The following is a 21,870-nucleotide window of genomic DNA, read 5'->3' as shown; positions in this document are numbered from 1 at the left end:
TTGAATTAGCTTTGATATGTTGATAATGAGTAAAAAATGATATGTGAACTTAAACTTGCGTGTTAACACCAGATAAGGCACAGGAGGGAGAAGAGTGAGTGCTTATCTAAACAATATTTTCTTTTTAACTATGGGTATAATTTCTAATTTCTTAATCATTTATTTTTTTAACCTGTAAGAAAATTAGATGAGAATGTGCAAACCATCTCTGTTTTGATGCTGAATTTCCTAGTAGAAAATATATATAACATAAATACTTTTTCTGACATCTTGTGTTTTAACTTTCTGAATAGGAAAGGCCATGGAAATTTTAGGCTTTCTTTTTTTTCCCCTCACTAGAGCTGTCGGGAGAATTTGGATGTGCTTCTTTAATCAAAGTAACAAAGCTGTATCATGATAAATCTCAGCCTTAACTCTGGTGTATGTGTGAAATTTATAATGCTCAGAAAAGAATTTCCTGTAGTATGTTTTTTGTGACATTCTAATACAGAATTTTTGTTACTTTTTCATTCTGTCATCTGTTCGTTATTTCTCAAACGTAACTGCAATAAGACAGTTGGTTCTGCCCATATTAGTAGTAAAACCTATGTTGTACATCAAAATGTCAAGCTCTCATTTTGAGGCAGAAATATCCTCATCTAGTTTGTGAAAATCAGTGTTAGGTTACTGGATGGCTGGGTTACTGGATGAGCTGTTAAATAAATATATGTGTAATTAGACGCTCCTGAACAATGAATAGGCAATGTAGTTGGATAAAACTAGAAAACTTACATTTATGGTAGCCATAGAAAATTTGGCTTTCAGTTTCCACAGGAAATAAAACTTCACTTTCACAAAGTGCATATGTGCAGCTCACAGCTGGTAGATGTTTTTGTCGTGTGCTTCATTGGAATGTTAAAGCCCATGTAAAGGCAGACGCTTCTTGCAAAAGGTAACTGCTTTTCAGTGAGTGATAGGGAGTGAAGAGGGGACTTTCACCTGCATGAATTGAGGTGTAACACTGTAGGAAAGTCTTTTCAGTGGGCAGAGGTCATCCTTCAGTGAGAATGTGTGGGTATCTGAGACTGTCTTCTGCCCTGAGCTTTGCAGTTCACCTCACACTGCACACTAATGCCTCTGCTGTTGTGATCACATCACTGTAGCAACTGCAGAGGCACTGCCACCTTTCTTGAGAAATGCTTTGAGATTTTTCTAGAGCAAAAAGATGTCTGTATTTTAGTTCAGAAGGACAAATTATGAGAGACTTTACTGTACTGTACTGACTAAAATACTTGTTTTCTTCTTTTGTCCTTCAGATATCAAAAACTGTGGAAGAGTTATGTGAAGCTGCGTCACCTGCTAGCTAACAGTCCCAAAGTCAAACAAGCTGATAAACAGAAATTATCACAGAGAGAGGTACGCTGGGCCTTCCTGTATCTGATAATTGAGCACTGTAATTCAGGATGGAGTAAAGCTGTATAACTGCCCTTTTTATGGAAACAATAGAAATCCTTCACAAAGGGTTTTCTTTTCAGGCTGTTAATACAGATTTTATTTTTATCCTTGCTTGCTAGTGAATGGATTTTTTTTTCCTCCTTTTTTTTAACTCCCAGACTACTGCAAGTTTTAACCAATTACAGAAAATGATCCTTGTGGAACCATAACTTCTTTATAGCCCTTGCCTTTAGTGGTTTCAGGAATTAGCATAGAGAAGGACTTCTCATTTTAGAATGCTCTTTTAAGTGTCTCATAATTTTAAACATTTCTCTTTTGAGATTAAAAACTGCCATGGTCGTGCATAGTTTTAAGCCCTAATTTAATAGGCAGCCGTAGTGAATTCCTTAAAATCTTCAAGTGATTGAATGTTTAAAAATAAAAACAATTGGAATAATCTGATGGCTCTTATTTTCAGTAAAACTTAATGACAGATGAGGTGTGTTTTGAGTTTTTGTCTTTTTCATTTTTCATAGTATCATAGTATCGTGCGAGTTGGAAGGGACCTTAGAGATCATCAAGTCCAACTCCCGGGATTCGAGCCCTCTAGTGTAGCAGAGCGGCAGTTTTACCCCTTGCGCCACAAGGGGGATTCGAACCCGGGCCCTCTGGTGTTGCAAGCGGCGGTTCTTTTTCTCCTCAAAGCAATGAGAAATAAACAATTCTTAAGTGTATATGCTCAGCCAGTAGGGAATTAAGATTAGAATAATAGTCACCTAGATAGAGACTAAAGTAGTCTGTCCTAATGTATCCATCATTTGAGATCGTGGACTACAGCTTTGCACTTATCTGATGGTTTGTCTACCAGGCACTCCTAATTGAGTGACTTACATTAAAAAAATATGTAGGGGGGAGAAATGAACATCTTTGGTATATGATGGAATTAACTGCTGTTAAAACTGTGGTTTTATTTATTAAAAAGCTTGTTTATTTTAATTATCCTTAGTTTGGTAATGCTGTGGCTGTGGAAGCTGTTTGGTATATTTGACAGTATGCCTGTTTTTATTATTACTGCAAAGCATACTATACTGTTGCATGAGGAAGACAGTTAGCTAATGTTTTTTTCTTATAGGTTCTAAGTAAGTCCTTAGCTTCCTTCCCTGTAAATGTCAGGGAGAAGAACCACTCAGGACTGAAACCTCAGCCGTAGCAAAATTTGTAAGGAGAAATTGTCTTGACCTGATAGAAGATGGAATTATCTTTGCGACAGCTTCCCTCTCAGAAGAGCAAGTGGAAGGGAAGATCACTGTGTTATGGGCATCTTTTTATTAGGGGCTAATGGATGACTTGTATATAAAATTGTAGTGGATTTGTTGTAGGGGGGTGATAGTTTAGCCTCGAAAGAGAAAATGCTCCTTCTGGTGTTTTATCGCTGATTATGTGGTGTTCTGGTCTCTGTTTGTAGACTATTCTCTAGGATGAATGATTTCCCAAGTAGTTGTCTGCAGTCAGAGAGATGTGCAGGGCTGAAGCAGGAGCTTCATGTGATGATAAATAATACATTTTGCCAATTGGGTGTTAAAAAACATAAGGGCAGTAGCAGGAGCTGTAGGTCTGCACCTAAGCTATACCACTGCTTTTAAAGAAAGCCACATATTATGGATAACGCTGGAGTGTTTCTGAGCCAGTCAGCCTGAAAGTACAGCAAGCAATGCGGCACCTGTTGGAAAACACCCAATGGCACAGGCTTGAAAGGCAAGTTTTAGATAATGCTCAAGGGGCTGCAGTGCTGTAAGCACTTGTCTTCCCTCTGCCTTCATCACCGTATGTGATTGCAAGATGTTGTTTGTGATAAGGTGGTGCCTAGAGGCTTCTTTTATTGCTTACAGTAGGAGCATAAGGTGAGATTCTAAGGCTCACTTTGAAGATAGTGGAGAGAGAAATGCATTTTTTTGAAGCAGTTTATCCTGCTTCACTGAATATAAAAGGAACCTGGGCTAACTAGCCTCCTATTCTAGACATCTTGGTACTGTCTTGAAATATCTTTGATGAAACTGTCTGGATAAATGTGCCTCTTGGAACCATTCTGCAAGGCAGAAGACAGAGCTTGCTCTTGCCCAGAGATGCTCACAGGCTTCAGAGTGGGAACTGAGAATAGATGGCTTTATGCAGGAGCTCTCTAGTAAAAAGGAGGAGAGGGAGGATGGATTGCAGCTTTGAGAAATTTTGTTTAGTAAGGAGGAAAGAAGACTTTACTTAAGTGCATGCTGTGTGAAGAGTTTCCATACTCCAGAGACTTGCTAGTATTAGAATGAGAAGTTCCTGATCTGGAGGTGATTTATTTCAGCTATTTTTCTTTCACCCATTTTTACAAGAAGTACTTCTTAAAAATGGTTCTGTCAAAGAAGCCAAGCATCCATTTTATAGTTTATACAGACAAAACCACTGTTGACACAACACTTAACAAACTGTGGTCAAGGCAAAACAGGTTTTTTAAAAAATTAATTCTTTCATTGTAGTAGTATTGGTAGATTTTGTTGTAATTGGCTGTAATTGGGATCAGTGAATGCTGACCAGTTTCCCAAACTGGTGGTACTGACAACAGTAAGTGGGAACCGTTGTGCAATAGCTAGCATCCTTTAACAAGATGTGTCTTTTATTCAATTTATTGATTACCTTATTCCTTTTGAAGGAATATATATATGGGCACAGACTTGAATTAGGAGATTGTTTTCATTATAAGGATCTTAACTTACTTGTGTATGCATCATTTTGAATGTACAAGTAGAACTGGTTTGTTTTGTTATCTACAAGAAAAACTGTAGTCGCCTTCTTTCTCACACTAACAAAATCCTCAATCTGTGCTATTCTCAGGCACACCCTTCACAGTCTGTAGCTGATGGTTACAAGGTCTGGACTAGTTTTAGAAACTGCTTGCCAAAAATGAACTTCAAATATTGTGAATGTATATGTGTTCTTTAATGTTGCTTTACTGTAGAAAGTTCTTTGCAAGAGCTCCATTTTCTTCCTGTCTAGGAAGCACTGCAGAAAATCCGGCAGAAGAACACGATGAGACGTGAAGTAACTGTCGAGTTGAGTAGCCAGGGATTCTGGAAAACAGGGATACGCTCTGATGTCTGCCAGGTGACTGGATTGTAGAGATGTCTGATGTGTTGCTTTTCTTGATAGCTGCCACTTATTTTGTGTAAGAGTTTGTTATGTTTCTATGCTGAAGAACCAACCACTGGAAGTTAATACCTTTGCCTCAGCATGGTCTGTTGCTTTAGGGAACTGTTTTAGTCTCCTTGCCTTTCCCCATAAAAAGCTATTTTATAGGTTTAATTTTCTAACAGAGGCTTGCGTCTCTTGAGTGACGTGAAGCAGAAAGTGGTGTAGGGGGGCTGCAAGGGTGGCCAGTCTGAGGCTTGGAGGTCTGAAATTCAGCAGCCTTGACTTATATCAGCCATGTCTTAGTTCTAGTGTCAAACATCAAGGTTTTCTGTGTCCATCAGTTGGGTTGGTATTATATGCTTTTAGTTTAAGATATTTTTCTATTTAAGGATTTCTAATTTATTTTTCTCACTGAAGCATGAGGCAAAAGAAAAAAACAAACAAACATGGAATATAAAAGGATAACCCTTGGTAGGAAGATGTAGTTCAGATAAGTTAACGTTCCATATGTGTGACATTTTCAAGGTACAGATCTCTGCTGGATCCTGTTGCAGAGCAGATAACAGCTACCAACTTTGTGATTACGAAGTTTAAGTATAATACATGCATTTCTTGTCTAATATTGTACTAGCAAAACTCAAATAGGTGCAACAGCCAAATAAATATACTAGTGGTATAATTAGGTCATTTTTTTCTGTTTGGGAGGTGTTGATTAAGAATTAAAGGCTGAAAATTTAATCAATATTAACTTAGGGTTGATTTAGTAAGGGTATAATTAGAAATCATGTTGATGTATTAAAACCCTTCTAAGGCTAGAGGAGGAATTTGTATAAGAGAGAAAAACTAATAACTAAAATAGCTTTTTTTTTTCTTTTTTTGCCTGTCTGGAATGTTTGTTTTGATTCTACTATTGCTTCTGAAGCCAGAGAATAAATAGGAACAGAGAAAGTTACAGCCTTTTTATTTTTTTTCATGGTAAGCAGTGTCTATTTTTATAGGTTAAGGAAGCAATATAAAGTTCTAATTTAGGAGAGAATTGAAATAGTTGTTTGTTATTCATGTCATCTTAAAATTAATCTTTCAATGTATCATTGGATGTTCTTGTTTTCATTTTGCTGTTGAAGGATGACAAATCAGCAAAGGATGATGGGAATGAAGCTATTTTGTGTTTCTGAGAACATCTGCAACCAGAATATCTAAATCAGGCAGTCCTGCTAGAAAAGTCCTTTGATTTTATTTATTGGAGAGGTCAAGAGTAGGTAAAAAGTGTACCTGTAAAAAACGAAAGGCTGCTATTGTTGCTGCATGCTTTTTGCTGTATTAAAGAAGACTAAAACTAAATACATGTAAATCAACTCTGTGAGCAGCGTGAATGTGCAGTGAGTTAAAAACCGCTCATTTTCCTTTCCTTTTTAAAGCATTGTAGATAGAAGATTAAAGCTGTTAGAATGACTTAAAAGTTTCAAAGTTGCTCCAAGTTCTACATAGCTGCAACACTGGTCTTTATGATTTTCAAAATGAACTGCTCAGAGATAGGAAGAAAGGTGAGCATAATGGTTTGAAAATGTGCAGAGGAAATCTTCTTCCAGGCTTGTTTAAAATACAGCAGTAGGTGAAGTGTGCAATTCTTGGTCAGTGCTGAGAGGGACCCTTGGTGCAGACTGGGTCCCACCAAAAAGACACCCACTCCTCATTGCCTGTGTTGCTGCTGACATGCCCTCAACAGGCTGAGTTAAGTATTCAGGGTGAGGAGAAACATGATGCATTTCAGACTGTGTCAGCTTGCTGAACTTCTTGGTAACTTAAGGTCAGAAGAACCTGCCCATAGTCTGTCAGCTTTGCCTTCTGGCAGCCTTGGGGAGGATGTCACTGCTGACTAGCTGGGGCATCTGATAGTGACTGCTGCTTGCCATGGCAACTGCAGCAGGAAAAAGATATGCAGCACAGTTAGAATCATGTGCATAACAATTACGAGTATGTTTATAACCAGATTCAAGTATAAAGGTTATGGGATAACTTCTGTTCCCACACTGTTTCAGGGGAAATTTTTTGTATTCACTAGCTATTCTTTTAGACTAATTCAACTTTAAAAGCCTCCATTTTATTTTCTTATGGAGATAAATAAAACATCTGAAACATCAAATAGCTACAATCTAAAATGACACGTGTTAATTGAATCAATCAGGTATTTAGTGCTGTGAAAGCAGCACTTTGTCAATATAACTGCAAGAGTCAAATCACAGACCTCCTGTGTGCCTCCCAGAGAGATATCTATTCCTTGTTCACTTCACCATAACTGATGTAGTCAAAAACTTCACATTCCAGTTCTCAGACTTTGGGCCACATTTACTGGTTACTAAGTGTGAAAAAAATCAAGTTTTGCTAGAGGGACTCTACTGTCTGGCAGTCTGTGCAGTGGAACATATGGGCAGGGAAGCAACCTTTTTATTGTAAATAATTATTTCCATGAAGGAAAACATAGGAAGCACTTCTGAAGAGTTTATGTGGAGGTGAGAGCAGTATTCCCCTAGCTTGTACATCACTGTAAGAGGCTCTAAATGAGTAACAGGGAAAACATTTCAGATTAACTTATTCATTTTGTTTGCAGTGGTTTTACTTTTTTCTGCCATTCAGAGATCCAGAGAGCTGCTTTCTTGCTGTTAACCAATTATGTCACATTGCTACCTTTAAGCTACATATTCATTTCTAAAGAACTGAACTGATCTTCGTTTACTGAAGTGGAAACCTTTGTCAATGGTCGTTCTTCTCAATATTGCAACTATACAAGATTTTTTTTCTGCTGTCTCTTCTTTAATGACACACAGAAATCCTCAGCATCACTTACTCTATAAAATACACATCACCTTCTTTGCATTCTTAGTTTTTTTTCAGCTCTCCACACACAGTATGTATATTATCTGTAATCAGATACATCTTTTTTTCCTGAAATTAATTTATATGGCCCTTGGATTTATACTGTCTTAAAACACACTTATTTTGAATCCGTTCACTTAATGCCACTAGTAGAATCAAACTGAAATTTGACATCAGTGCCAAAAAAACCGGTCGCATTCGTAAAGTTCTTGTAGTGCTCTCACTTTTCACTCCTATACAAGACTTTTGATGTCTGTAGTTATTATGCTTGCTATACTGCTGTACTGGTAAACTGGTACTACTTATTTAAATCCAAATTCATTCACAAATAGTAATATTAAATACAAGTACAGCTTTAAAACATTGAAAGAGAGAAGGACTTTGGTTGATGCAACATGAGCTTCACTTTAATTTAAGTTTTCCTCTAACAGAAAAGACTGTCTGTGTCCTAGATGGTAATACAGCAACCGTTCCTATATTTCTACCACATTATCCCAGAAATTGCCAGATTGTGAAATTTCAAAAAGGCCTTAATTCTTCCTCAAAGTGAAGAAGCATCTAGCATCATATTCAGTCACAGCCTATTGAAAATGGACCTTTCTGGTGACCAGACATGGTTTAAACTCATTCAGAATGCTTCAGTAGAAGGCTATTATTATAAAGCTATTATTCTATTTATATTGATATAGGTGTCTGTCTTCACTGTTATTATGTAGATGGGCAAATCTGTTATGATGGGGAAACTCCAATTCTCTCGTTTTGTCATTTAAACGAAAATCAGTGGGTGAATGACAAATTGAATGTGTTTCTGTTTATAGTTTGCTCAACAGTGTCTTCTGTACACTGAAGTTAAAAGATTTTTTTTATGGTTTGTTTTAGCACGCAATGATGCTTCCCGTCCTCACCCACCATATTCGCTACCATCAGTGTCTGATGCACTTGGACAAGTTGATAGGCTACACTTTTCGAGATAGGTGCTTGCTGCAGGTAAGATGTGCAAAAAATAAATTACTTGCTGTTTTGTCTTCCTAAAATTATTTTGTCAGTAATCCCATCTTCTGTATAAAGTCACAGAAACGAGCTTGAAAATAGTCAACCATTTGCACTGCAGATCTTTCAAAGCCTTAGTTATCCCAACAGATCTTTTGCATAAATTAGAGGCATCTAGAGTGCATATAGGCATATAGGCCTTTGCTCAGTGGTAGACCTGAATTTGAGTGAATGTTAGAATGATCCATCTGGATGCCTACCTGTGCAACCTGCTGTAGGGAACCTGCTTTAGCAGGGCCATTGGACTCAATGATCTCTAGAGATCCTTTCTAACTCATGCAATTTTGTAATGTATTTTTAAATAATCAAACACAGTTGTATTTAAAGCAAGTCAGCAAAGCTGGTGAGCAAAAAAGTTAGGGCAAATTGACAGTTCATGCTTTCTTCTTCAAAGCTAATTTATTTCTTTTTGAAAGAAAAAAAAAAGCAACCTTACAGAAAGTTAATTAGGTAAAGTGATGATTGAGCTTAAGTGTCACTTCTTTGTGACATTTGAATTCATACATCCTACATTTAAATTGCTGGAACCAAGCTAGTAATTTACGACTTCACTTTGTAGCCTTTCTTCAGACTAGAAAATAACAATTATTAGGTACCAATCTAATATGTTTTTTCTTGCATTTCCAAAGTATGCCTAAGATTTTTTTGTGTGTTACGTTATAGCTTGCCATGACTCATCCAAGCCATCACTTAAACTTTGGAATGAATCCAGACCATGCCAGAAATTCCTTATCCAACTGTGGGATTCGACAGCCGAAGTATGGAGACAGAAAAGTTCACCATATGCACATGAGAAAAAAAGGTATGGATTACACCACTACCATCTCTTGCTTCACTCTTAATCATTAAAAAAAAAAATCTATCGTTTCATTGGCCGTTGCTTTTCAGAGATCACTTTAGCGAAGTATTTCAGCACAGAAACCAGTGAAACCTTTCTAAATGACTGCATTTTGAATTTTAGTCAACAAATGGGTAGCCTAGAAAAAGAAAGGGTGATAAATGATGCATTTTCTTTAATTTTTGGCAAGTCTTGTTTTCTTAGTTTGCTGTTCAATACGGTAAGCATCCTGGAGATGATTTCAATAGAAATATTTTCCTAATGTGAGAATACGTGGTCTGTACTGCGGAGTACACCTTAAAAGTACATTCAGATGTAGTGATGTTAATTGTTTATTGTTTATGTAATGTTTGGTATGTCCTTCCTTGCTGGCTTTCTATCTAAGTATCTGATCTTGAAGACAAACATACCAAAGCATCTTGTAGTAGGTCTGTGGTTAGTTAGGCAGAGTGCATCTGTAAATATGGTACTCACTGTAAAGTAAACTCTGTAAATAGCAGGAAGATCTTGTGTTATAGGTACTACAAAGCAGCATTTTGAGTAATTACTTTCTAACTTTATTTAAATTGAATCAATGGCGGTTTGTTTAATAGAACGTTGTTTATATTTCTAGGGATAAACACCCTGATAAATATTATGTCCCGTTTGGGACAGGATGATCCAGCTCCTTCCAGGTAACAATAATAATTGATTTTGGATTTGCAGAGGATATTAGTTATGTTCTGTGTTTGCAAGGAAAGAAGCTGTTTGAAAAGGAGGTGTTTAGTAAAATCTATGAACTTACTGTTAATAAGAGCTCTGGGAAATAATTGAAGTCATTTTGAATTAACTTTCTGGGGATATGCTGAAGTTTGTGAAGCAGTGTTATAGTAAATGTTCGGTGATACCTGCAGAGACCTCCTGAGGAAGGTTTTAACAGCTAGTTCTACAATTTATCCATGACTTGAGGAAAACTACAATGCTATCTTTTGCTTTCTGCAGAATGAAAAATAAGATTTGTTGTTATTGTTATCATTGCTGTAAATTGGATTCTCCATCACCTTTCCTCATAGCAGTACTTTACTGGCATGGCACCTTGTTAACGTGAGTGTGATGTCCATTGTGGGCTTCTTTGGTGTCCTGTTCCAATTTAAAGACATGCATAAAACAGATAACGACAAAAAGCTGAATCATTGGCATTATTTAATAGTGTTCAAACAACCACTAAGAATTCTGTGCAAATAAATAGCCACAGACACCATATGTAGCCAAACTGAATAAACAAGGCTGACAGGGATAATGCAAGAAGTAATTGTTAGCACATTTAGATTTCACGTACTAGAAGATAGAGGGTAGGTTGGTTAACTAATGTTATAACTTGATCTTTAAATAGTCATCGTTATGGAGGAAGCTGGGGAGTGGGAGAAGTTGAATTCTGAATAAATGATTGCTGTAGTTTTCTCCAAGTGCTGTTTCAGCTAGACTGTGCCCTTTTCTTTGGAAGTCAATCTCAAGCTTATTTCATCTCTTTTAGAGCAAAGTAAGATAAGGCAAAATTGCACTGATTCTCATGAAATAATACACAAATATAAAATCCCGCATCGGAAAGATGTGTTTTCTGTTGTGGTGCGATGTGGTGGACTTGCTGTATTCATCACTCTTTGTTTTTAACAGCATAGATACTTGAATTCTTTCAGCCCATAACAAAGGCCTGCTATTTCAGAAGGCACATAAACTATGTAATTGTTGAGGGGATGCAAATTATTGTAAAAGATGTCAAACACTTGAGAAATGTTAAATTAAAAGAAAAAAGAAATCCTATGGCTATGGCCTTGATTCTGTTACAGTCATGAGTGTAGTCAATACGATACTGCTTACATGCCTCAAGATGAAGAGCAGAAATTTGAAGGCAACTGTATATATATATATATATTTGAAAGCAAAGTTGAATTCTTCTTCAGTTGTCGTGTCCTGTTTGTCCTTAGTTTTATAAGCAAGTGAAACTTTGTGCAAAATAAAGGAAAAACATAGGCAGACATAAAAGAAAGGAAAAGCACAGGGAATATAAAGTTCTACTAGCTTTATAGCATCTATGAATGCATCTTCTTGTACAGTAGTTTCTCCTTTTGACTTTAAAGGAAATTACAGAAGACAGGACAGTGTGCGTATCTGTGTGGTATTTTAAAGTGCCGTGAAAAATGAAAGCACTTACTCCCTTGTAGCTCATCCATACCAACAGATCTGCTGCAGAATCGTCACACCCTGCAGGTGTTGATGTTAATTACATCTGCTTCCCTAGTTGCACATAGAAAACTGAAGGTGGTCATTTGTTTCAATTGTCTGATGTCCTTTGCTGGACAAAGCAGCTCGGTCTCAGTAGGGTACGGCACAGTGACAATCAACAATGCTGTTTCCTCTCTCTGTTTGTTAAACTCTGACAGTATCTCAGAATAGAATGTAGGAAAATCTCAAAGACAATGGAGTCACTCATCAGGTTGAAGATTCATATGGTGTTTCTGCTTTGGAAAAGATTGTGCTTCAAAAAGTGTGGTGGAAGGCAGAAGGCCGCAAGAATGGTTATTCATGTCTGACCAGCGAGAGACTCAAATTTCTTCTAGTTATACTGTGTAAATAACCAGCGTATGATATTTAACTGATAATAAAAATACCTAAAAAATACTTTGTTTCAGGATTAACCACAATGAGCGTTTAGAATTTCTGGGAGACGCTGTGGTGGAGTTCTTAACAAGGTAAATGGAGAATTCTTCAATTGCCCTCATTTTTGTATGTTTATTCTCATAACCATTTGGCTTTTTCGGCTTTGTAGTGCATGCTTCACTACTGTGCATGTTGGCAGTCCCCTAATGTTCTAGCTGCACACTTACAAACTCCTCTTGAAAATGCTTTCAGTACTGCCAAAAAAGAACTAGTTTCATGGAGTGCACTTTAAAGTTTGTTGGAGTTATTAAAAATTAGTATTTCAGTTACAGACAAGTTGAACTTCTTACAATTCCTTACTGAAAAGATTTTTATTCTAGTGTGCTGTTTTGTTCCCCTGCATTCTGTTTCTCTAGCAGCCAGTGAAGAACATTCACTGATAATACTGAATGTTTGCAGTTCTTAAAATCTAGCTATTAGGAAGATGTTGAGGACAAATGTAAATTACTTAGAAGTAATAGCAAAAAATCATGGTTCATCAAAATTGCTTCAGTTTGGGTCCATTCCAAGTACTCAGAAATTAGTGAGCAATACAGAGATAATATAAAAGTTGCCTTCACTGTTTTTTTTTATTAGTGCAACCAATCTGCACAAAATAAAGATTATTATCCATTTTGACTGCTTTGTTTTACCATTGCTAATGAGGGAATAGTCTTGTTTGCATAAAGAAAAGCTTTACAGTAACTTTGTGATAAAAATAACCAAATTGCTCATATCTCCATTCTCTATTAGACTCCACTAACCATTACCTACTCAGTATTAAAAGCTTCTACTCTCTAAAGGTCTCTGCTGCCCTTAAAACCCATGGCTTTTTCTCTCATGGAAAAGTACAGGCTGATAAGATAGAAGACTTACTGAATAAATTGTCTTACATTTTTCATTGCTGTTCTTCATCAGCCATCACTTGACTTTGAGCTAACTTTTGTCTAAATTAAGAAAAAACTGCGCTACATTTCTATTCAATAAAGCATGTAAGCACTATTTAAATCTGAAGCATTATTCCCCAGCACAACATCAGGATTCTGCTTTTTTGAGTTATGTTCCTTGATAAGATTGCCTCTGAGTTCCACAGTAATTTTTGTTCTTAAATCTTGTACCCATTTGCAGATTCTTCCATTTCTTGTGGATTAATAAGACATTGGTAGAGGAACGCTAATTATTATGATGTCATCCAGTTGTGGGATGCTGAAAACACTCTGACTTTTCTCACATGGGTTAGATAGCAATAAAGTGAGAGTCAGAATCAGTTATTCTTTACTCAAATCTTGTTTGGATCACTGAATTTCTGTTTTGTTTTTGTTTTATGAAGTATCTTACTTTTATGATGATAAATGTTGTTAAAGGCAATTGAAAGCCTGTGATTTTTCACTCATTTTTCTGTTTATGATGTTAATGACTTTACACATGGTAAATATAGACGGTTGATTTCTGTTCTTTAGTTCCATTAGCATCTGTTCAATGTTGTTTTTAAACAACCTGTTTTTGCTGCATTTAAGAGCAGTTATTTGCTAAACTACTTCAAGAAATTGTTAAAAACTCTATCTCAAGTGTCATCAGTAGAACACTGTAGTGTACCTGTGTCATGGTCTTCAACCTGCATTGTACCCATCTGCTTTGCTCCTCAGCACTCTCTGCCTGTCAGCCTTGCTGGGCCCATTGCTCCTACACACCTTCAGATGAGGATGTTGCTTGTCAGTGCAGGGGTTTGGAAATTATATGCTGTCTGATAAAGAATCAGAACTCTTCCTTCCCTACTCTCTATGCTACTCAGTCAATATTATTGAGAAATGATTTAATATTTGATTTTCTTTACCTTCAAGTGGTGTTGCTATGTAGGAACTGATGGGAAAGCAGTTTTCTGTAAAGACATAAATGGATCATCTTTCACCTAGTGCTGCCAGCATCTGATTTGATTTTGTTTTACCAGTGTCCACTTGTACTACCTGTTTCCCACACTGGAGGAAGGAGGATTAGCTACTTACCGCACTGCCATTGTTCAGAACCAACATCTGGCCATGCTGGCTAAGGTATACTCCTGTAATTCATGTCTGTATTTGAAACCCTTATACAAGATTATTTGTGTTTGAATTGCTTATTGAAGGATCTGTCTTCTTCAAGCATCAGTCTTTGCAATTTTTTGTGCACAAGGTTTTGGATACAGGAGCTTTATTTGATGTGGAAATACTATAAAAGTAGGACTTAGAATTTCCTACGGAGCACATTTTTAGGAGGAGTAATTGAGTAATTTTTGCTAGCAGAATAGGTTTTTAGGATGCTTAGCTGAAGTTATCTCTGTGTTTAACTACTTCTGCACAAATAGCAAAACTGATAGCAGAAAGATAGTGGTGGTGGAAGGGAAACCCTAACAAACTGACTGACTGACTATAAAGGAACTGCCTGATAGAATATGACAGTAGGCAGTAGTGAAAGTGTGGGGATTGAGGGGAGGGCATCATTTTGTCCACTCCACAACTTAGGCCTTTACCTTCAAATTTACTGTGAACTGTGAAAGAGTGATATGTTAGGAAGTGTTTTAGTAAAAAGAAAAGAAAATCACGAGAGAAACTGATCAGCCTCTGAATTTCATTTCATTCTGTGAATGATGGGAGCTTTTCTTTACATTTCTGCATGATACTGGTGTGTGGAAATGTGGCATATGAAGCTGGATAGGTCTGGGTTCACAGACTGTTTGGTAGCATTTTTATGAAGGCTAGGCTGAGGCTTACTGGTATAGTGTATTATGCCATGCATGTGTGCACACATCCCCCCACCACCGCTCCACTGTGTATTGCAGATGGTTTTCAAGTCTCTTTTAATCTTGTCTGTTCATACTCATATAATAATTTAAACAAGCTTATACAGTCTTGAGATTTTGGCAAAAACTGCATGATTTCTATCATGCCTTTTTGCTGAATCCCCAGGAGAAATGCAAAGTAGGGAATGAACACAATCATTTTCCTCCAAAGCTTTCTTTAATGATTTAGATAGACATGAATTGATTGAAAAACAGTTCAATTGGGGTTTTGTTTTTAAAAATGGTATTAAACTGTCTGACAGTTGCATTTATTTTTTAAAACCAACATCGAGCGAGTTCAGATATTTTTCAAGCTCTGCTCACGATATTTGTCATTCTAAATGCTCTATCTCTGAAAATTTATTGTGACATTTTTTTAAACTCTATTTGTATTAGATACATCTGGAAGTATTTGAAAAATCTCTGCGTTCCTTTTTCTGTTCTCGTGTATTTTATGTGACCTTCTTGATTTCTTGCCCTTTAACCCAAGGAGTATCATGTTGTATTCTGTTTACTTCCTCAGTAACATTCTCAGCTCCTTAAGTTCTCATAAGTGTATAAGGTGCTGTTTTAATTGAAGGTCAGAGGGTAAATTTTTGTAGCTTCTAAGGGAAGTTGTAGCAGAAATGTTTAAAACGATCTGAGCCCTATATCTTAACCAGAAATAAGGAGTAAAACATGCAAAGTGTGCTGAATGCAAGCTCCAAAAACGGAGCTAAGATATTGGAAGAGAGAGTTAACACAAACAAATCAAAATAGTTTTTATGAAGTTGAAATTCATTATAAAGAAATTAATATCCTACTTTGGTGCAGACTGTAACAAGTGCTTCTCGCACTGTATGTAGTGGTAAGTGGTTGTTCCTTCTGTTCAGGAGCAGTGAAAAGGCACTTGCTCACTGGAAGACTTCTTTTTCTCAAATTGAAATGTGTCTAAACCACATATCCCAAAACCTCAGCTTCTTCACTTTTATCTCTTAAATATACTCTGGAAAGATGAAGTTGAAAGTTAATGAGAAATCAGTCAGTAGCAACTTGCACCCATTTGGGAAGAACTTATTCTCATACAAATTTTGCAAGATGCGCGATTCTTTTCCTTAAAAATCTTAATAATGGGCTTGTGTCAAAAAGATGAATACAAAAAGAGAAGCTAGTAGCTCTTGCCTGCATTTCTATAGCAGAATTATCATATATTATAGGAGGTATCTTACTTACTACCTAAGATTCTGACTGGCAAGCAGAATTATGGCTTAGGAAACATGAATGTTAATCATGCTCAGTTGAAAGGAAAAAGAAAGCTAGGTGGCACTGTGGATTAAAATATCATTTTTTACCTTTCAATGCCCAGAGGCTTTAGGTATTTCCACTTGTTGAAACTCATAAAGGAAAAAGTCAGATGTTTACTGGATCATATCTGCCAAAGTTTCCATTCCTCCCTCTCCTGCCCCATCCTCTTCCTGTAGGAGCATAAAGTTCCCTTCGCCCCCTTGGCATTTCTGAAGGCAAAGTCTGCATAACTAATAGCAAGAAACGTGGCATGTTTTAATATCCAATATCAGACGATTTTTATCTCACTTTCAGCTTTCCTTCTGAACTCCTTCCTAAATGTAACTAGTGACACGTTTTGCTCTGAACTCCCTTGAAACTTTGGTTGTGTAGTTCCTGGCTTTCTTGTGGTATTGCACTGTTTGCCTCTTGTAAACAAAGTGTTCTAATTTTACCTTTAAAGTCTACATCTAAGCTGAAACTATGGAGAACAGCTTTAATGTTCCCTCAAGTCCAGTCACTATGTAAGAGTACTGTAATTGAGCTTTAGTGACTAGAACTTGCACTCTTGGACACTTACAACCGTGCCTTTGTCTCTTTTACATAATCTGCAGAAGCTGGAACTAGATCGATTTATGCTTTATGCTCACGGTCCAGACCTCTGCAGGGAATCGGATCTCCGCCATGCTATGGCCAACTGCTTTGAAGCCCTAATAGGTAAAACACATGTTTCTATGTATGCAATCAGCTATGTTTTGATGTGTCTGCATAGCATGTAGGTCTGTCCTGAGTAGCGCTGGTAAGAGTAGGTGATAGTAAAGCTTAAATTTGTTGTCTCTTCACATTTCTTGTACATGTACCATGTACATAACAGTATGAATGTGAAGTATTATGAAGCAGAATCTCATCTTCAGTGTTCTGCTTCCCACATACAGAATATGCACTCATTTCATGATGTTGCAGTGTAACATTTCTGCCTGTCCCTGCTGAACTGCTCATGCACCACTGTGGACTGGCCTGTGCAGTTTTCTGGGAAGAAGCAGTTTGTTCACTACGGCCTGTCAGGATGGAAACTCACTGCTTCCCTTAATATTTTGCACAGATCTGCAGACAGGGAGTCCTTCTTCAGCCCTGAGTTTTAATCTGTGGGTTGCTTTCAGAATACAGCAGTCCACCATTTCCTCTGTGCCCTGATAAGAATGACTTTTATCCAATATTTTTTTTGTTTTTGTCTTTCCATTTTTCATTTTTCTTACAGATAAAAAAGCATGGCAGTACATCATTAAACTACTAAAACCCACTAGCTGAGAATGAAGGGGAACTGGGTCAAATTTGTGGCTGGTCAGTAGGATGCTGATCAGTGACTGTGATAAGTTTATGTGGGAGAAGTCAGGAGTACCTGACCACAGTTACTGAAATCAGCAAAAAGAAAAGGAGAAATCTGCTCCATTATGTCCACAAAAGTTCTATTTTAAGCAGCTTATTTTTATAAATCTGTTTGATTATATGAAACAACTCAAACTTGACTTATTTTCATATTTGTACAGATGTACTATATGTGATACAAACTATGGTAAAGGCTTAACTCTGTTCTAGGTCTTTACATTCTATCCAGGCTCCCAAAGCTTTTTGTTGTGCTTTGAAAAAAGATCACAGCAGGCTTAGATGGCAAGTTTTGTGTGTTCTGCCTTGGGCCAAATTGTATTTCATCTTATCAAGAAATGAGAGTTGTCGTTTTAACTCTATTTTGCTTTCTGTGGGTGTTTTGATCTTTAATTTAAAAATAAAAAATGGAAAAAAAAGAATAAACAACACAATAAAAAAAAGCACAAAAGAAAAGGAGCTCTAGATATGTATCTTTGGTTTCATTTATAACCTTCAGCTTGTTTGGAAAATGGGGAAGAGGACTATTGGACAAACACTGAGATTCTGTGAGAATTCTGTGAGAGGATAGGCTTGATGTTTAACATTCAATACAAAGTTGTTCATGAAGTTGCTTGAGCAGTAAGGTTTTGTCAGGGCAATAGCAAAAATCTGGCACCTTGCAAAAGGGTTGTAAAAATGGATGTGGGGCTTGAAGAGCCTACTTGAGAAGCCTTCTAGAAGTCTGATAGTTTTTCCTTGTGATGAAAATTATAAGGAAAATTTTAAGTAGACTGTCTAAGGCCTGCTTGAAATTCAGTATTTTCATGATGTGCCTTGAGTAAGACACTCAAAAACTCCCAAGCCATTCTCTGAAGAGTCTAAAGTGGTTGACATTAAAAAGGAGGGAAGGGGTGGAAGCACATTGATGCAGTGTTCTCACTTTGTGGGAACAGTGACTCTGTTGCTGTGCGTTCTTCATGTGGCTGTGTATTTCCTTTACTTCTAAGCAGATATTCATACCAAGGGCTGGCTAGAGATTTTCCAAAGCACTTCTATAAAAAATAATCAGAGGGCCACATGTTGTTACTGAATTTTAAAAGTTCCCGTGCAGATACAGAGTGCATATGATACACGCAGAAAGCATAATTTGCTAGCACAAGTCACACAGTTTGTTATAAATGTGCAGGTGGAGGGATAGTGAGGACTGAATATGCAGTTCATATATATGTCTGCAAGTAATCTCTAGGAATTGAGAGAGATGCTGTTTCCATTTCAGATAGTGTATTGTGATACTGGGGAGGCACTGAAGTTTGGAATAGTCCTGACATGTTTATATGCAGAATATAATGTTGATAGTGCAAAGCAAATGAAACCTATTTGCTGTATATTGAAATGTATTTAATGCCTGTCACTGTCTACACATATGGTATAGACAGCTTGAAAAGTGTGAACTACTTCTAGGAATAGATTGCTTCTGGCCTAATTTGCTTAAACTTTGCTTTTGGATATATCATTTTCTATCAAAGACTTAACTGTGTCAGCTTTTTCTGTGCATTTTACAGTCATTGATTTATGCTGGTGTCTAATGTGTTCCAGATTTCTAAAAAAATTGGATATTCTATTGTGTTTATTACCACATCATGCTGTTACAAAATAACTAGTAAACCAGTGGTTAGTAATTCCTAGGAACAAAATGCGTTATTGGACTTTAACGTATTGGTCTCCTCTTATAGGAGCAGTTTATCTGGAGGGTAGTCTTGAAGAAGCCAAACAATTATTTGGACGTTTGCTCTTTAATGACAAGGTATGTATATATTTTTATGACTTATCTTTCATTTCAAAAAATACTTTATCTGAGAATCACAAATGGAGAAGAAGACACCTGGGACTTAATTCCTTGAAATTGAATTTAATATAGCGTATTTATGACAGCAAGTTGGATTGGTTCAGGCACAAAATTCATGATGTTCCCTCAGCGGTGCCATTTGTTGGTTGGCTTAAGGAGAGAAGGGTGTGTGGTGTGAAAAACCTGCAGGCGTCTGTGCAGTGCTGCTCTGATAAGTGGTTGGTGCTGTGGTTCCATTTGGACAGCATACTTTGGAGAAAGGATGTACATGTTGAGTAATTGTTCCTGTTTCAGAAGATAAGGAAATCATACAATCCCCAGTAGTTTTAGGTATATCTTTAAAAAAAGTATTCTGGAATAGGGTAAATACCCTGTTGGTCAGATCCTTTCTTGCATGTTTTGTCTTCTGTCACTGTTAGTTGGAATTTTTCCCGTATAATGACTAAGGGAAATAACCTGTACATTTTGCTGAGACAATACACGCGGCAGTGGGTAGGGGATTAATTACACTGTCTTTTCCATCTTGAAAGTCTATGAATAACAAACTGTAGTCGAAATTTTGAAACCTGCTGTCAATCAGTGTTTATAAACACCTGGCAGCAAATAATGCAGGAAACCTGTATGAAAGACGGGAGCAACAAGGGTTTTGTCTTCTTTAACTCCGACTTCAGGTTAAATCAAGCTTGCTACTGAAGAATGCAAATAAAGTTAAACCTGAGCCCTGAAAAAAATATTTCTTTTTTTTTTATTATTAATATCATTTCCTTTAACCACATTCTACTTGGTTCAAGGATTCTTCCACCTCTTTGACACAAGCTAATTGGGAGAACTACAGGCAGTTTGAACAGCAAATACATGATTTTAAAAATTAGTTTGCCAGCACTATTGAATTTGCAATAAGCAGTGTCAGCATCTGAAATAGTTCAGTATTTCAAGTAATGACATTTTATTTAGTGCTGTGGAATTTGTTAAATGACTCCCTTGAGGATTAAAGGCATCTCTCAATGTTCGCAGGACCTGCGGGATGTATGGCTTAATTATCCACTACACCCACTCCAAGTAAGTGTATTCCTTTCTTTAATAAATTTCATAGCTCTGTTCTATTTTCAGGGATGCTTCTCCATAGGTTTTTAGTGTAGTGACATCTCAGAAAATTATTTAAAAAGTGACCAGAGGAGTGTATGTATTTGCCTTTGTGATCTTCTTGGAGGAAGAACAAATCTCTGCTTCTCTTTGAATTAATCATCCACCTTTCCTTGGCTCACGTTTGATATATAACTGCACTTCTCATATGATAAATCTAGTGAGATGTAACATTTTGGAATCTTCCTGTTCATCTTCTGGAAGCTGGTAGAAGAGTACAAAACCAGTCTGTGTATGTATTTTGTTCACCTGAAATTAAGACTGAAACTTTAGCAGTAGAAGGGCACAATATTTAAAAGCCTTAGGAGTGTAGTGCTGGAGTTTTTTGTTCATTAACAGCATGATTGTTTCTGTGATTTTAGTACCTGAGATTTTGAAGATATCTGAAAACTGATACACCTTCCATGCATTTATGAAGTGCTCAAGCAATTAGCTTACAAGGCCAGAAGCTGGGAGAACTCATGCTCAGTCCATGCTCCTTGAGTGAATTCTGGATGAGAGCTAAAGAAAGTCAAAGAATCTCTTTGCATTGTAGCTCCCCATCTTCACATTTTCCAAGTGTGCAGGAGTGCCACCATATTAGCTGTATTCACACTGTGATCGAGTCAGTAAGGTTTTCAGGATCATGCAGACATCTAAGAGGGTTTCTTTTGTCCCAACAAATCTCTGATGTTTTTTGCAGAGTCAGTTTGACTCCTCTGAAATGTTTTTGTGAGCAGGTCACTTTGAGTCTTCTGTCTGAAAAATTGCATACAGCTATATGGTTATTGCAGTAGTTACATAGGCAAATCTTTAGCAACAAATCGGTGCACCTGGAGCGTTTTAAAACCATCTCTATGCTGGGTATAAGACAGACTAAACAGAAAAGAGTGTTAGTGGGAAGATAGACTTCCAAGAATACAGCACTAGCAATGCTAAATGGTGGCACCAGTTCCCAAGAAAACTTTTATTCTGAATTTCTTTTTTTTTTTTTTTTGTTTTATCTTCATTCTCTCAGTTTTCATGAGGAAGGCTTAGATGCTATTTAGAGATTGGATATAGCATATGCAGCTTGTCATTTCTTATTCCTGCATTGAGTTCTGAATGATGAAAGCTTATTTTCTTCCATTTCCCAGAAGCCTTTCTAGCTCTCTGTGTACTGGGAGGTGATGCAGACTCCTCAGGCTGGCCTTTGGGTAGAGCTCTTGAAAAGCATCTTTTAAAAATTTTTAAAGTGTCTATTACAATATGGCAAATAAGATACAAATTAAATGATAGTATTTCCAGATGAGATATATAGATCTGTGGGTCTGTAACCCTATCGTTTTGAAGCAGTCAAATCAGTAGAAACTATGATTAAGAAAATATTAACTAAGTCAGAAACAACAACAAAATAGTGAGTTGGTTACTCCTTAGGTAGACTTAAAGTCATGGCTG

The 21,870-nt window shown here is 36.9% G+C and overlaps 1 protein-coding gene across 2 annotated transcripts in view; it reads left to right on the top strand.

Moving 5' to 3' along the window:
* Positions 1-21,870, top strand: part of DROSHA (drosha ribonuclease III) — a 65,874-nt gene that overhangs the window by 29,862 nt on the left and 14,142 nt on the right. For both annotated transcript variants that reach the window (XM_072328447.1, XM_072328448.1), the window contains exons 15-24: positions 1,296-1,395; positions 4,450-4,557; positions 8,338-8,445; positions 9,172-9,310; positions 9,960-10,020; positions 12,016-12,075; positions 13,971-14,070; positions 16,715-16,817; positions 19,199-19,269; positions 20,326-20,370. In XM_072328447.1, the coding sequence (XP_072184548.1) occupies positions 1,296-1,395; positions 4,450-4,557; positions 8,338-8,445; positions 9,172-9,310; positions 9,960-10,020; positions 12,016-12,075; positions 13,971-14,070; positions 16,715-16,817; positions 19,199-19,269; positions 20,326-20,370 (895 nt within the window). The remainder of the gene's footprint in view (positions 1-1,295; positions 1,396-4,449; positions 4,558-8,337; positions 8,446-9,171; positions 9,311-9,959; positions 10,021-12,015; positions 12,076-13,970; positions 14,071-16,714; positions 16,818-19,198; positions 19,270-20,325; positions 20,371-21,870) is intronic.

Source organism: Excalfactoria chinensis, chromosome 2, assembly GCF_039878825.1.
Source record: "Excalfactoria chinensis isolate bCotChi1 chromosome 2, bCotChi1.hap2, whole genome shotgun sequence".
Lineage (NCBI taxonomy): Eukaryota > Metazoa > Chordata > Aves > Galliformes > Phasianidae > Excalfactoria > Excalfactoria chinensis.
This window is presented reverse-complemented; position numbering and strand designations above follow the sequence as displayed.